Here is a 15,957-nt window from a genome sequence, read left to right on the forward strand (position 1 = left end):
TGAAAAGACTCTTTATTCTCTGGACTCAGAGAATGGTTCAAGTGAGTGTGAAATCCTGTTAAATAACTGTAGAAAGAAAGTTCCTGTCTTCTTGAAGAGACGTGAACTTTGTTGATATTGATTTAAGTATGTATATATACCTGGTTTATTCTTACTTGTCTCAACATACAAACAGAAGGTTCTTTAAACGAGTTAAATTGTGACTTCGTAGTCACTTTTTTCACTTGTTTTGATAAATCATTTTTGAAAGACTCTATATAGTGACTTTATCAGCTGGACTTTAGTTGCAGTGTGATAATATTATTTTGCAGGTAGGCTGTGTGCTAAATAAGAGTTAGTAATCACTTAAAAGTATCAGAACTACTCTTCAAAAACACTATTACAAGTCCAGTGTTACAAGATTGGACTCAAGTAAAAGTAATAAAGTATTTATAAGCCAAATGTACTGAACAAATGAAGGTAGTCAGTAGGCTTAATGGCTAAGTATTATTCTACATATTACAGAACAGTAAAAATATCACAATTAAATGTACAGGTGCATCTCAATAAATGAGAATATCATAGAAACGTTTATTTATGTCAGCAATTCAATTCAAAAATTGGAAATAACACGTAATATATAGATCCCTTACACACAGAATGAAACATTTTATGTCTTCATTTATTTAATTTCTTCTAATTATAATGATTATGGCTTACATTTAATGAGGATCTAAAATTCAATGTCTCAAAAAAATGTCATATTACAAAAGACCAATTTTAAAAAGTATGTTTAATATGGAAATGTTGGCCTCTAAAAAGTATGTCCGTCTATATGACTCAATACTTGGTTGGGGCTATTTGACTTGAACTACTGGAAATTACTTTTCCATCATATTTTAATTTATTGAGATGCACCTGTAGATTTCAGCAGAGTTTAAATGTCACAGCTGAGTACGAGGCGGCTAACTAGAGCTGTGAAATAAATTTAGTGGAGTAAAAAGTAAAAATTTACAAAACAATGTTGAACTTACAATACAGAGTTTTGTAGAATCATGCAATATGAACCAGTTATCTGGGTTTATTTCATGTGTAGAGAGCAGTGGCAGCACTACTGAACCCAACTACTGCATGGGGGACGACTGTAGGGTGAGAAGTAATAAACGCAAGGTCAGCATAAATAAATCAGAGCCACCCAGAAAAAGGCAGAGGGGTGCCAGCGAACCCCTTGAGGTGACAGCGGAGACTGTGACAGCCAGAGAGACCAATGAAAAGGCCCCAACAGCAGAACAAAGCCCCGGAAAAAAGCAGAGGGGTCACGACAACAACTCCGGCATCAATGAACCCGCTGAGGTGCCAGTGGAGGATGTGACAGCTAAAGGGACCAAAAGAAAAGCCAGCACCGAAAGAGAGACGCCCTGTAAGAGGCAGAGAACTGGAAACAACGAGACCAATGCTGGTGAACCTACCAAAGAGGTCGGTGCTGAGCGGCCGCCAGCAACAGAGTCTCCCAGGACCAAGATCTGGGATATCGACTGTGAAGTCTCCCTGAGCTGCTGCAGCCCTTCAACCTCCCGGCAGAACGATGAAACGCCATCCTGCTCCGTCAGGACCAGCACAGGTACACTGACAGTGTGAAAGAGAATGAGAGGAGAGTGTGTGAGCATATACTGTGTGTGGTAGGACTCAGAGATTTTCTTCTACAACAGAATATAAGCCGTTAAGGGAGTCTCTGGTTGGTGACTTACTGAGATACAGAGGTTTGTTGGGGATATAAAAAGGTCATCGTCTACTAGAGGTGTGAATCACCAGAGGCCCCACAATACCATTTTGATGAGATTCAACTTTATTGTTATTGAACAGAGTAACAAGTACTAGGACAATGAAAGGACCATCAACCCGTCCAAACATATACGTAAACATACATATTTTATCCCAATAATTGAGTCACTATATGATATTATTACGATTTTAAGCATTTTGCGATATGGTGAGTATTGCAATACAATATATTGCGATTTAACTGTTTAACTGCATTTTGTGTCTACAAAATTAAATTCAATCAAGATTTGTTTTGTCAAATAAGAGAAAATTCTCAGTCTATTCATCTCACTTCAGTCTTTTTATTTCTCCACAATGAGAGTCAAACCCACAGACTGACCAACAAAGTATTCAGTCAAACTGAACTGAACTGATATCAAACATGTATGTACTTTAACTAACTCGACTTTGAAACATAAAAAAAGCCTAACTTTGCAGCTTTATTACGACAGGATATCCTGACACATGGTGCCTATAGATTCCCTAGATCTTCTAGTTTCATATGATACCAGTAAATCCAGTATATTCCTGAATATCGATACTTGGCGGCCATGAATCGATATAATATTGCCACGCAAAATATATACGATATCCTGACACATGGTGCCTATAGATTCCTTAGATATTCTAGTTTCTTATGAAACCAGTATCTCCAGTATATCAAAAAATATGGCGAAAATACTGATGGCTCGTCCGCTAAATATCAATACATGGCGGCCATGAATAATGTTGCCACGCAAAATATTGCGATACTATGCAGTATGGATATTTCCCCCACCTCTATTGTCTACGTATACAGTGTTGTTGTTGAAGTCATATGACTGTGGTGTAGGTCGTTTGTAGTGTTTATAACACTTGCTTTTTACTCTGGCAATCACATTTATGCTTAAAAAAATCATTCATGCTTCAAAAATGCGTCAACACTGCAGCAACTACAGGTAAACAGCTAAAACAAACAAGATATAAAGTGTTACTAAGTGAGCTTTAGATGTGCTGGGGCTTCCCCCCTGCTTTTAGTCTTTAGCTAGTTAACCTGCTACTGGTGGTATTAGGTCATGTTTTTTTAAAAAAAGAAAAAGAAGTAAATAAGTATAATAATGAGACAAAATAAAAATGAATAGGATCCCTTCTATATTTTAAATTATTAAATTAAAAAGAGATATTGACTTTGCAATGTTTTTTTAAAAGTATATTTCAATTAGTTCTTGATTGAGCTTTAAATATATATAGTTTTATATTTACCGTACAATTTTTTGGCTAAAAAGCAATTAACTGTATTTCCCAAAATATCAAAGTATTGCCTCTGTGACTGAAGAAAACTAATACAAAACAAGCAAAAGTTTGTGATTTTTAAGTGAGTTTTGTCAGCTATAATGGGGGAAAAACTAGAAGAAGACTTTACTGAACCACGGGTTAACAATAACTGATTTCAACCATCAAGCTCATCTTTTGTTTAAAAATATTAAAACATGAATCTGTGTTTGTGTTTGAAGAAAATTTTGAGGCCAAGTACCTGCAGCTTCACCAGCTCGGAGAAGGCGCCTTCGGAACAGTTTATGCTGGAGAAAGAAAAAGTGACAACTTACCAGTAAGTAATAAATATATGGTATTCTCACATCACACATGCACACACAGCCGTCTCTCCATGCACCAACTAAAGTTGTGGTGATTGTGTCCTGTAGGTGGCGATCAAACACATCCCTGAAGCTCTTGTGCGGACTCGACCAGTGGTGAGTGATTTGATCTGATGTCTCAGCACCAAAATCAATGTTGAACTTTGCTAGAAAAACATCCACAAACACCCACATCTATACTGAAACATTGTGTTGTTTGTAGGTTTTAAATGGAAAGACGCACATGGTGCCATTGGAGGTGCTTCTCATGCTGAGAGTGGCAGGTGGAGCGAGGTCACTGGGGAAACATGCTGCCGTGTCATTATTAGACTGGTATGATCTGGGCCCGGAGGTCCTGCTTGTCATGGAGAGACCAGTCCCCTGTGAGGACCTGCTGACCTATCTCGATAACAACAATGGGTTCCTGAGGGAAGACCAGGCAAAGGTACTGGAGCTGGCTGGAGCTTGTTTTTGTGTCTATGTGTGCAAGAGGTGACCTTAAAGCTGCACTGAGATCATTTTGAATTTTGTCAGTGTCAGAGGAGAGTTTTAAGACCCTAGTCCGTTTGGTTCGTCCCAATCAAGGTTATTATAGTTAACGAAAACTAACGAAATAATGAAAACTAGAATTGAAAAAACATTTTCGTTAACTGAAATAAAAATAAAAACGAGAGTTTTTTAAAAAACGATAACTTACTGAAACTGTATTATGTGGTTACAAAACTAACTAAAACTAACTAAAGTTCGTTTTTCGTCTTTGTCAACTTTTTTTTCATATGTAAACCTTTTTGGTTGATATGAAATCCATTTCATCTATCTGGTTTTATGACTTAATAAACTTATTGTGGCTGAGATGGATCAGACAAAGGAAATAAAAGCTTTATTGTGACTAGATGTGTGCAAGAGGTGACCTTAAAGCTGCACTGAGATCATTTTGAATTTTGTCAGTTTCAGAGGAGAGTTTTAAGACCCGAGTCCGTTTGGTTCGTCCCAATCAAGGTTATTATAGTTAACGAAAACTAACGAAATAATGAAAACTAGAATTAAAAAAAACATTTTCGTTAACTGAAATAAAAATAAAAACGAGAGTTTTTTAAAAAACAATAACTTACTGAAACTGTATTGTGTGGTTACAAAACTAACTAAAACTAACTAAAGTTCGTTTTTCGTCTTTGTCAACTTTTTTTTCATATGTAAACCTTTTTGGTTGATATGAAATCCATTTCATCTATCTGGTTTTATGACTTAATAAACTTATTGTGGCTGAGATGGATCAGACAAAGGAAATAAAAGCTTTATTGTGACTTTTTTTAATCTGGCACCCAACAAATACCCCATTACAAAAAAACTAAAACTAATAAAAACTAAACTAAAACTAAGCATTTTCCAAAAAAATAAAAACTAATTAAAACTAGCAAACTCCCTCTAAAAACGTATTAAAATGAACTGAATTTGACAACAAAAATTCACAACGAAATTTAAACTAAAACTAATGAAAATTCCAAAACTATTATAACTATTATAACCTTGGTCCCAATCAGAGTGAAATTTGCTACATTTGGTTCGTTTTGTATTTAGTCTGGTTTGCTTTCAAAGTGCAGAAATATAAGCGGACCAAATAACAAAAAAAGATTTAAAGAGGGGCTTGTATGAAGGTGGAGAGCTGGAAATCTACTCACACTATTATTTTTTATTGGTTGAAAAGTTGGCGGTGAAAAATTTAAACAAAGCAACGTGGAACCTAGCGCAAACTGAGTGTGTTTAATTTTACTGGCCTTAATCTGCTCTGGTGTTCCGACCAAACTAATTTGGAGAGAAACGCTCAGAAAGAGCTCCTGTTGAGGCTCGGGGTTGTCAATAATGTGTTGATCCATTATTTACAACGAGCTGCTATCAGACAGCTGTATAATCAGAGAAGGCGAGCCTTGATGCTCCTACAACGATCTGCTTCTACCACAAAGGTACATATTAAGTTATTTTGAGCAATTATGATAATTCTGCAATGACAAATTAGCTTTAGCTCAGTGGTAGCCAGAGTGAAACTAAATGACACAAATTTCATCTTTATAATATTATCTGAGTAAATTCCGCGACACAGGTGACCCACAATCCACTGCGTTTTGGTTCATTTCCTTTTGCTGGGTCGGATTCTGATCGGCTTATGTTCACAGTGGAATAGAACCGCAGTAGGGTCCGTTTGGAAACGGACCGCGACCCTCTCTGCAAGAGGTCTCGGACCGGTTGTTTTGGTGCACACCAGAGTATTCATTTTATTTCTCAACATCTATATTTTGTACGACAAACACCATAACAACAACCTCAACCTTTAAATAAAAAACAATATGTCTCGAATGCTCTGAAGATGATAATGTAGATGACATTAACTACCCAATGCAGAAATTAATAAGACCCGAAATTCGTTAGTTGTTGACACTAGCTCCAATCTAGCGGATCATTCGCACCAGACTACATGTGTGTATTTGTTATGTGGAAAAGTTGAATGCAGATTTTTCTGTATTTGCACAGTGTACTCATTAGAAATGGCGTCAATGCAGTGCATACCAAACTTAGCCTATTTGGTTACCACTTAATAGTAATCCACCTTTATAAAGGGTTCCTAAAATGAAAAATGTATGTCGGCCCTGAGAGCTCAGCACGCAGCAAATAGACAAAAAATTAGCAAATTAAGAAACATCTTTATGTGTAGCATTTAGAAAAAAATAACCAACTTTACAACCCACTACACCATTAACGCCAGGTTAGAAAAAGCACTGCAAGAAGCTCATACACAATGGAAAGTGTTTCCAGAGGACACTAATCGAAGATGCACACAGCCGTGACGTGCAAAATAATGATGATGGGTTTTTTTTCCCCAAATCGTGCAGCCCTAAACCAAACTCAATCACTAACGTTTTTGTGTGAAAGCTGCAAAACTGTCCCATAATGGTTTAAGTGTCTCCTTACACTTCCTTCTCCGCTCTGCTCCAACTCATCGGTTTCTCTTTATCTCTGTCTCAGAACATCATGAAGCAGCTGGTGGAAGCAGCAGTTAACATGCACTCTCTTGGAGTCTTCCATGGGGACATTAAAGCAGATAATGTCCTCCTTGATTTAAGCTCGGATGTCCCTCGTGTGAGAATCATAGACTTTGGATGTGGCTGCTTGGTGAATAAGATACCGTACCGCTCCTCCTCTGGTACGCTGCTGGCCTCTGCTCTTCATCCATCATTCATCCATCATCCATCATTTGATCTCTGGACTGATCAGTCAGTCTTACTCATGATATGTTTCTTTCTGTGTATTGTAGGAACCATTGACTACATCCCTCCAGAGTTTTACCGGCTTGGCACATACGAGGCGGAACCCAGCACAGTCTGGCAGCTGGGCACTCTGCTCTATGAACTGGTGTACAGCGACAACACTGAGCTGTCCAAAGGTAAGAAGCCTCAATACCGTCCTGAGTTGTGGTACTTATAGTGCGAAAAGTTATTTCCTTCCTTCCATTTTCCAAAGAACTGCAGCTTAAACTCTGCTTTCTTCTCAGACTGCCAGGACTTGTTGGAGGTGTGTTTGGCTGTGAACCCTCAGGAGCACGGCACTCTAGAGCAGATTCTGCTGCACCCCTGGTTCTCCTAATCCTGCACAACCGACCACCCATTGGGCTGAGCCAACTGACTCCAATGAACTCCATCCTTTGGTCTTATAGTCTAGACGGTTTATTATTATTATTATTATTATTTTATATTTATTGTTTTTATTGTTTTTATTGTATTTATTGTATGGGTACAAGTCGGGAACCAACCTACTTTACATATTTCATATCATATTCATATTGACCTTCTAATTTGCATATCAAAATGGCCGCCAAATTGCCCATCTTGCTCAGTCGTTGGACCATTTTCCCCTAGTTTTTTTGTAAGTAGGCAATCAAGATGAGGAATTTAAGTATTATGTATATATATATGCAAAATACCAACTTTTAAGGTGAAATTAAGCATTATTTGTGTCATTTTTTAAGGCTGACATAAATATTCAATCAATATCACTTTTAAATGTTCCCATTGTATATATGATGTGTGATGTATTCCATATTCCATAATATTCCCTTGAACAGTTCACACATCTTGCTTGAGGACCACAACTCCACATTTAAACAAGGACATTGGTCATCACCCTGACATGCACACATTGCAGTGCATAACAGCCCCGATTTTCGGCATTTGCACTGGCGTGTTGTGCATTGTTTTTTACAGGCACACAGGATCATTTCCAGGCTACTTTCAGGTATTGGATTCTGTGACATAAGAATGGGCTGTAGTCCTGAATCGCCATGTTTCCATCCCATTTCCAAGGGTGAAGGAAGCTCAGGTTTGGCATAGTGAGCATTTCTCCAAACCATTGCCTGGTAGTGTACTCTCAGCAGATGGAAGTGGAGCGCATCATTTGTCGGTGGCATTGCTTCTGGTTTACCTGCCCTGGAGAGAAGTATATGCCTTGCTGCATCAACAGAGTCTGTTTGATGCACATCATATATTCTGCAGACAGAAGCCTCTGAGGATCTTTGATTCTCCTCCGTGAGATTACCAATTCCGAGGTTGCTGAGCAATTGATGGTGCATTTTCCAGACTTTCCATGATGTACTTTTGGTGTGACTTGCAATGTATGATGTGGCATCACATCGTTTTTCGGAAGAGGCACATCACGACCCTCAACAAGTCGTCTGATTGGTTGAGCTGCTTTTGTGCGTCGTGTCCTGGTAGCACCCTTGATGGTTGAAAAGTTCCCATTTCCCGCATGTAGCATGTAAAAAACTCTGGCTGTTGTCTGATACCACAAGGAAGCCACAATATATATCCATTGATGCTGTTTTTAACAAACTTGTTTCATAACTTGTTGTGATACAACATCATATTTATTTATTTAGCGAATGCAAAGAACTTAAGCTGCTGTATGGAGGGTAACTAATCCTCCTTTCAGTCTTTGGAGAGGACAAACTTCTATGATGTGTTCCATGGTTTGCTCCTCTCCACAAGCACACAGTGGGGTAGGGCTACTGCCCCATTGTGAAGGCTGGCCAAGCAGGGGCCATGTCCAGTCCTGAAGCGACTGACCACTGTCTCCTTGGGAGGTTGGTGCAAGGGACCTGTTGGTTGGGGTCTTGCACCAGATGTTTGTTCGGGACCTCCTTGGACTCCCATTCCATTTTCCAGGCCAATTGGATGGTGAAATCAACTGGTGGGATGTTCTTCCAAATTGGTCGTCTAGATCAGCTATTCTCAACCTTGGGGTCGGGACCCCAGTTGGGGTCACGAGATGATTTCTGGGGGTCACCAAATGATTTTGGAAGTCAGCTCTGTCTCCACTGTGTTAAAGTGTTCATGTGTTTTAGTCTTTTTGGTAATTTTGTGTCTTTTTTTGGTAATTTTGTTTCCTTTTTTTGGTCAATTTGTGTCTTTTTATTGTTATTTTGTGTCTTCTTTTAGTAATTTTGTGTCTTTTTTGGTAATTTTGTGTCTTCTTTTTTATCATTTTGTGGTCAATTTGTGCCTTTTTGGTCATTTTGTGTCTTTTTTTAGTCATTTTGTGTCTTTTTTGGTAATTTTATGTCTTTTTAAAATCCTTTTGTGGTCAATTTGTACCTTTTTTGGTCATTTTTTGTTAATTTTGTGTCTTTTTTTGGTCATTTGTGTCTTTTATTGGTCATTTTGTGTCTTTTTTGGTAAATTTGTGTCTTTTTTTGGTCATTTTGTGTGATCTGAACTGTGCGTGTGAGATTGTGTTCAGTGAGCGGGGGTCGCGGACAACATGCATGTTAAATTGGGGGTCGCGACTCAAAAAGGTTGAGAACTACTGGTCTAGATGGAAGTCGAGCAGTGGGTGGTCTTTTTTTAGTCATTTTGTGTCTTTTTTGGTAATTTTGTGTCTTTTTTTTATCATTTTGTGGTCAATTTGTGCCTTTTTGGTAATTTTGTGTCTTTTTCTAGTCATTTTGTGTCTTTTTTGGTAATTTTGTGTCTTTTTTTGGTCATTTTGTGTGATCTGAACTGTGCATGTGAGATTGTGTTCAGTGAGCGGGGGTCGCGGACAACATGCGTGTTAAATTGGGGGTCGCGACTCAAAAAGGTTGAGAACTACTGGTCTAGATGGAAGTCGAGCAGTGGGTGGTCTTTTTTTTAGTCATTTTGTGTCTTTTTTGGTAATTTTGTGTCTTTTTTTATCATTTTGTGGTCAATTTGTGCCTTTTTGGTAATTTTGTGTCTTTTTCTATTCATTTTGTGTCTTTTTTGGTAATTTTGTGTCTTTTTTTGGTCATTTTATGTCTTTTTTAAATCCTTTTGTGGTCAATTTGTACCTTTTTTGGTCATTTTTTGTTAATTTTGTGTCTTTTTTTAGTCATTTTGTGTCTTTTTTGGTAATTTTGTGTCTTTTTTTGGTCATTTTATGTCTTTTTTAAATCCTTTTGTGGTCAATTTGTACCTTTTTTGGTAAATTTTTGGACTTTGACCTTTGGAGGCATCTTGTGAGTGACTGCTTCTCGCCGGATATGTGTGTGTGGGGGGCGGGGATGTTTGATAGGACAGGAAGCCAGGGCAGTGGTGTTGAGCGGATAGTCCCAGTTATGGTCCTCATGGTCGCATTGAGCTGGGTGTCCACATGGTGTGTATGGGGTGACCTGGACCAGACAGGGGCACAGTATTCAGCTGCAGAGTATGCAAGGGCCAGTGCTGAGGTGCGCAGTGTGGAGGCTGCTGCCCCCCATTTTGCACCAGCGAGCTTGCAGAGCAGGTTGTTTCTTGACTTAACCTTAGCTGCCGTCCCTTTTAGGTGTTCCTTGAAGGATAGGGTCCTGTCAAGGGTCACTCCAAGGTAGGTTGGATTTGAGGCATGCTTCAGCTGGAGTCCGCCCAGGTAGATGTTTAGTTCTCTGGCAGCTTTTGCATTGTGGAGATGGAACACACTGGATACAGCTTTTGCTGGGCTTGGCTTTAGGCACCATGTTTTGCAGAACTGGTCCAGTAAAGCAAGGTCTTCAGTGAGCACCCATTCCAGTTGATCAAAATCTGGTGCTTGAAATGCCAGACAGATGTCATCTGCATAGATGAATTTGCGAGATTTGGTGGTGGGTAGGTCATTTGTGTAGAGGTTGAACACAGTTGGAGCTACAACTGAGCCTTGTGGCAGCCCATTTGTCTGCCTTCTCCAGGCGCTCGTGTTCTGACCGAGGTGAACTCTGAACCTTCTGTTTGTCAGCAGAGTTTGTATTATTGCCATTGCCCAGGCAGGGAGCGCCTTAATGAGTTTAAGTAGGAGGCCTTTGTGCCAGACAGTATCATAGGCGGCTGTGAGATCGAGGAACACAGTCCCTGTCTTCAGTCTGCTCTCGCCCCCATTTTCGATGAAGGTGGATAGGGCCAGTACTTGTTCTCCTGTGCTGCGGTCCTTGCGGAAACCTGCCTGATCCACACAAAGAATTTCCTCTACTCCTGGAGAGATCCAGGAGGATTCCAGGATTTTGAAAGGAACGCTGAGTAGGGAGATTGGGCGGTAGCTGGCTGGTAGTTTTTGGTCTTTACCAGGTTTTGGTATGGCAATAACTTTTGCTGTCCACCATTTCTTTGGGATCAAGTTTGTCTTTACGATCCTGGTGTAGAATTGTGTCAGCCAGGTTAGGACTCGGGGGCCAAGGTGTTTCATGAACTCTGGAGAGATGTTGATATATCCTGCTGCCTTTCCACATTTCAGGCCCTGCAGGGCTTTCTCCGGTTCAGCAACCTCAAAAGGCTCAGTATTTCTATTTACAAACAGTTTACAAGCAAGATGGCGCCAGTGTGTGCGGCACGCCGTCTGTTGCTCCCACTTTTTTTTTGGCATTTTTACATGCTTTATTGAAAGTGAGAGACAGATAGAAAGGGGGTGACTGAGGGGAGGACATGCGGTAAAGGGAGCTCAGGCCGGATTCGAACGCGGCTCCACCGCAGCGAGGACTGTAGCCTCTATACATGGGGCGCCTGTGTAACCCACTACGCTACGGACCACCCTGTTGCTCCCACTTTTGTCCGTGATTTTAGTGTTTTTAAGCTTTAACACCTCTCAGATCGAGTCTCTGCTGTTATATGATCGTCAATCCCTCCTGGATCTACAACAAAGTGCCATAGATCTAAGGGCCTTTAACCATGATGGACCGTCTTACCTTCTCCGGGCCTCAGCACTATCTTCCCGGCGTCGCCGCGGTAAATGCAGCGGCCAAATGGTAAAATTAAGAATCTGCCTGGCACACTCCTCGTGTGGCTCCCGTACTGCGCAAGGATCATCGCATCCCCTCACGGCGCCCCAGCGCTTCCTTGATCCCATTGACAGCTGTCTGGTACCTGTCACCGGCCTGGATGACGTAGGGATCTTCCGGCTGCGCAACCTCGTCTCCCCGCGGCTCCGCCGGCGTGGGATCAATCACCACAACCTGAGGACGCCGCTCCACGTTCAGCGATCTGCTGGGCCACAAGCTCCAGCTCCGACCAGAATTGGCCTGGTTAACGCCAGGTGGCTGGAAAACAAAACTTTCATCCTAAGGGATTTATTCAACTCTCGTGATCTGGCAGCCCACTTTTAGAACTTTTACCGGCTGATTGCTCCTATTTTAACTCTCGGCACTGGGCCAAGGTGGAGGAACGGCGACTGTTTTTAAAGGAACTTTTAATTGCAAACAGCGTCCTGCATCCTTCTCCAGTTTTGAACTGATCGTGTTCGAGGTTGGTCGCTCAGACCCGGTGCTCTGTGCCGTCATCTACCGGCCCCCAAAATACAATAAGGAATTCTTAAGTGAGTTTTCAAACTTCCTTGCAGGAGTGATGCCCAACTATGATCATGTCCTTCTTGTCAGCGATTTTAATCTGCATGTGTGCTGTCCTGATAAGCCTATGGTGAAGGACTTTTTAAACATTGTGGACTCTTTTAACCTGAAGCAGTGTGTGTCTGGCTCCACGCACAAGCATGGTCATACATTAGACTTAGTTCTTGCTCATGGTCTGACTGTGTCAAACTTAGAGATTGGTGATTGTGTGTTTTCTGATCATGCACCAGTCTTATTTAGCGTTGATTTTCTCTGTGTGCCGGCTAAACATTGTTCACCTGTCAGGCTCTGTCGTGCTTTTAACCCCCTCACTGCTGGAAACTTCTCTGCTGCCTTCTCTGCTGCTCTCTCTTAAAACCCACTTTTATTTACTGTTTTTTGTTTTACCCAGCATGAGACTCGCTTTGTTTTAGTTGTTTTTGCTTGTTCTTTGTTTTTATTGTTTTTATTGTTGATCTGTCCTGCCATGTACAGCACTTTGTATCAGCTAACGCTGTCTTAAAGGGCTATAGAAATAAAGTTGATTTGATTTTGATTTGAACTGGGACTATCCGCTCAACACCACTCCCCTGGCTTCCTGTCCTATCAAACACCCCCGCCCCCACACATATCCAGTGAGAAGTAGTCACTCACAAGATGCTTCAAAAGGTCAAAGTCTCTCCCCATTCACCAATCCATGCAGACATCTACAACCCACCCACTGCTCGACTTCCATCTAGACGACCAATTTGGAAGAACATCCCACCAGTTGATTTCACCATCCAATTGGCCTGGAAAATGGAATGGGAGTCCAAGGAGGTCCCAAGCAAACATCTGGTGCCAGACCCCAACCAACAGGTCCCTTGCACCAACCTCCCAAGGAGACAGTGGTCAGTCGCTTCAGGACTGGACATGGCCCCTGCTTGGCCAGCCTTCACAATGGGGCAGTCGCCCTACCCCACTGTGTGCTTGTGGAGAGGAGCAAACCATGGAACACATCATAGAAGTTTGTCCTCTCCAAAGATTGAAAGGGGGATTAGTTACCCTCCATACAGCAGACCAGGAGGCAACTGCTTGGCTTAAGTTCTTTGCATTCGCTAAATAAATAAATATGATGTCGTATCACAACAAGTTATAGCATGAAATGCTATAACTAAACGATGCGCTCCACTTCCATCTGCTGAGAGTACACTACCAGGCAATGGTTTGGAGAAATGCTCACTATGCCAAACCTGAGCTTCCTTCACCCTTGGAAATGGGATGGAAACATGGCGATTCAGGACTACAGCCCATTCTTATGTCACAGAATCCAATACCTGAAAGTTGCCTGGAAATGATCCTGTGATCCTGTCACCTTAAAAGTTGGTATTTTGCATGTCATCTTGATTGCCTACTTACAAAAAAACTACGGGAAAATGGTCCAATGACTGTGCAAGATGGGCAGTTTGGTGGCCATTTTGATATGCAAATTGGAAGGTCAAAAACTCAAAATTTCGCTTTGGAACCATTTTTTACTCCCGACTACTTCCCGACTTGTACCCAGAAATGCTCCTCACTTCTTATAGAAAGCCTTTTTTTCTGAAATCCGTCTAGACTATTAGTTAGTGCTTGTAATATGTAAATAAATAAAACCTTTCTTCACTTCAGAATCTCATCTTGACACCTGATGATTTAGTAAATGGTTGACCAACCATCTGAAGGTTCAGACAAAAGGTATTATGCTGAAGTGAACCATCCATCCATCCATTTTTCTCCGCTTATCCAGGGCCGGGTCGCGGGGGTAGCACTAGACAAAAATTGTGACTGTCTGCAAAGTTTTAATTCCAATCAAATATTTATATTTATACGTTCAATATCAAGCTGAAGTAGCTTGTTACGTTAGTTTAGCACAAAGACCCGTACAGAGAACCAGTGAGCCTGGCTGTGTCCATATTTAACTATTGAACTAATGAACGCAACACTATTCAATAAATGAAGCCACAAGTTGTTGTTGGTTTTATCGATATTTAGCTGTGCCAAGGTGCTTTCATCTACTGACACACTGTCACACTGAACTCCAATTAAAACTGTCTGTTTAATGTAGTTAATATGTTATGATCTCTGAAACTGTTTCATACAGAAATGATGATAGTTAGTGCTATTTCTATCATCAGTGGTGATGATTCTGGACCTGTTGGACAGCTAAAACTGTCTCCTTTATTCTTTTTATTCCTCACACACATCTAGTTCTTTTAATTAAAAAAGAAATCTACTGCACACCAGGCCTGCTGTGGTACACCGCTTGAAAATCAGTGGCGTAGAACTATTATGTCCCATTACTAATAAATAGGGCATAAAGGGGCTTCATGTCATCCTCATTACACAAGAAGACATCGCTCATCTTATGAATAATGAGATGTCCCTTGCCCAAACCCTATTTTTGAACCTCACCTTAACCTTTATCATTCATTGTTCGGTAGCTACTAAGTGAAGTCTTGATGCTTCTTCAGTATGCTAGTGATGCTCTTATCTACGTTTGGAGGCTACGTTCCAAGCAGCCTGGAAAGTGAAGCCAATGCAGAATTGCCAAAAAAAAAAATACAGTTGAAGGACTGGCTAGGGCTGGGCATTATGACAAAAAAAATGATCACAATATATATTTTTTCATGTCCTCCAAACTTGATTATTATCAAAAAAATTTACATTGTTTTTAAATTGCTAGTTTTAAAGCATCTGTACTGGAAACTAAGGAAACTAGAGATTAGTTCAATAGTATATTAACATATGAATTAAATTAAAAAAAGTAAATTAAAAATTAAAAGTAATTTTAAAGTAATTAAATAAGATGAACAAAGACAAATATAAAGTCGACTCTAATTGGCTGTTGTCACACACACATTCCCGACATATTTGATAGAGTAAATATGCTCACAGCCGATCACTGTAATCCACCTGAAATTTATCGCGATCATATAATCACCCAGGCGAACGACTGGCCACTTGAGGCTAGCTCCACAGACTCCCAATGGTCAAATACCCAACAGAAAAGGACATTTTTACAGGCTGGTACAAACAGTTTTGGTCCTTATTTGCCCTTTCATGACAACAGGGGTTAGTTTTTATATAACTCTCCAGAGACCTATGGGTGTCATCACAGAAACTACATCCATAGTTTATAAAGGCAAGTCTATGATACATTCTAGCCTGCAGCCAATGGCCCCTTCTCTACTTCTCTACTTTTAGCGTCCCCGCTTGTATCAAACCCATCTTTAACCTCAGCCTTTATTTTGATCTCAACTACACACCTGAACACAGAAGTTTCATGACTGCATCGTGCACAGTTGTGACGGTATGGCAGAAGCCAAAATCTGTCCACAGAAAGACATACGAAAACTTAGTGAAGTCCTCAAAACTGTTTCTGTGGTAGTCCTGCTGCAGTAGGTAACCACACACACACACACACACACAATGTGAAAACACAACCAACCACATGCTGTGGCGGCTGGTAAATATAAACCACTAATAAACAAACAGATTATTGAAAAGTTTTATACTTTTTATCTATTTGTTTATGTGACCACTGATCTCATTATTAAGTCGGTCACATTAGCATGCTAAGATATGCTATTTAGTATTAAGCATAAAGTAGAGGTGTGAGCCTGATGATGGGACTGTTATTAGTTTTGTAGATACTCAAAAGTCATAAATCCATCAAATAGTTTCTGTTCTATGTTCAAT

At 40.4% G+C, this 15,957-nt stretch overlaps 1 protein-coding gene across 1 annotated transcript; it reads left to right on the forward strand.

Moving 5' to 3' along the window:
* Positions 1–1,246: 1,246 nt before the first annotated feature.
* LOC131968106 (serine/threonine-protein kinase pim-2-like) lies at positions 1,247–7,434 on the forward strand. The gene is made up of 8 exons (XM_059328851.1): positions 1,247–1,286; positions 1,340–1,600; positions 3,294–3,388; positions 3,483–3,527; positions 3,637–3,858; positions 6,432–6,609; positions 6,721–6,849; positions 6,958–7,434. The coding sequence occupies exons 1-8, from the start codon at positions 1,247–1,249 to the stop codon at positions 7,047–7,049; spliced, it is 1,062 nt and encodes a 353-aa protein (XP_059184834.1). The 3' UTR covers positions 7,050–7,434.
* Positions 7,435–15,957: the final 8,523 nt, after the last annotated feature.

This window comes from Centropristis striata, chromosome 3 (genome assembly GCF_030273125.1).
Source record: "Centropristis striata isolate RG_2023a ecotype Rhode Island chromosome 3, C.striata_1.0, whole genome shotgun sequence".
Lineage (NCBI taxonomy): Eukaryota > Metazoa > Chordata > Actinopteri > Perciformes > Serranidae > Centropristis > Centropristis striata.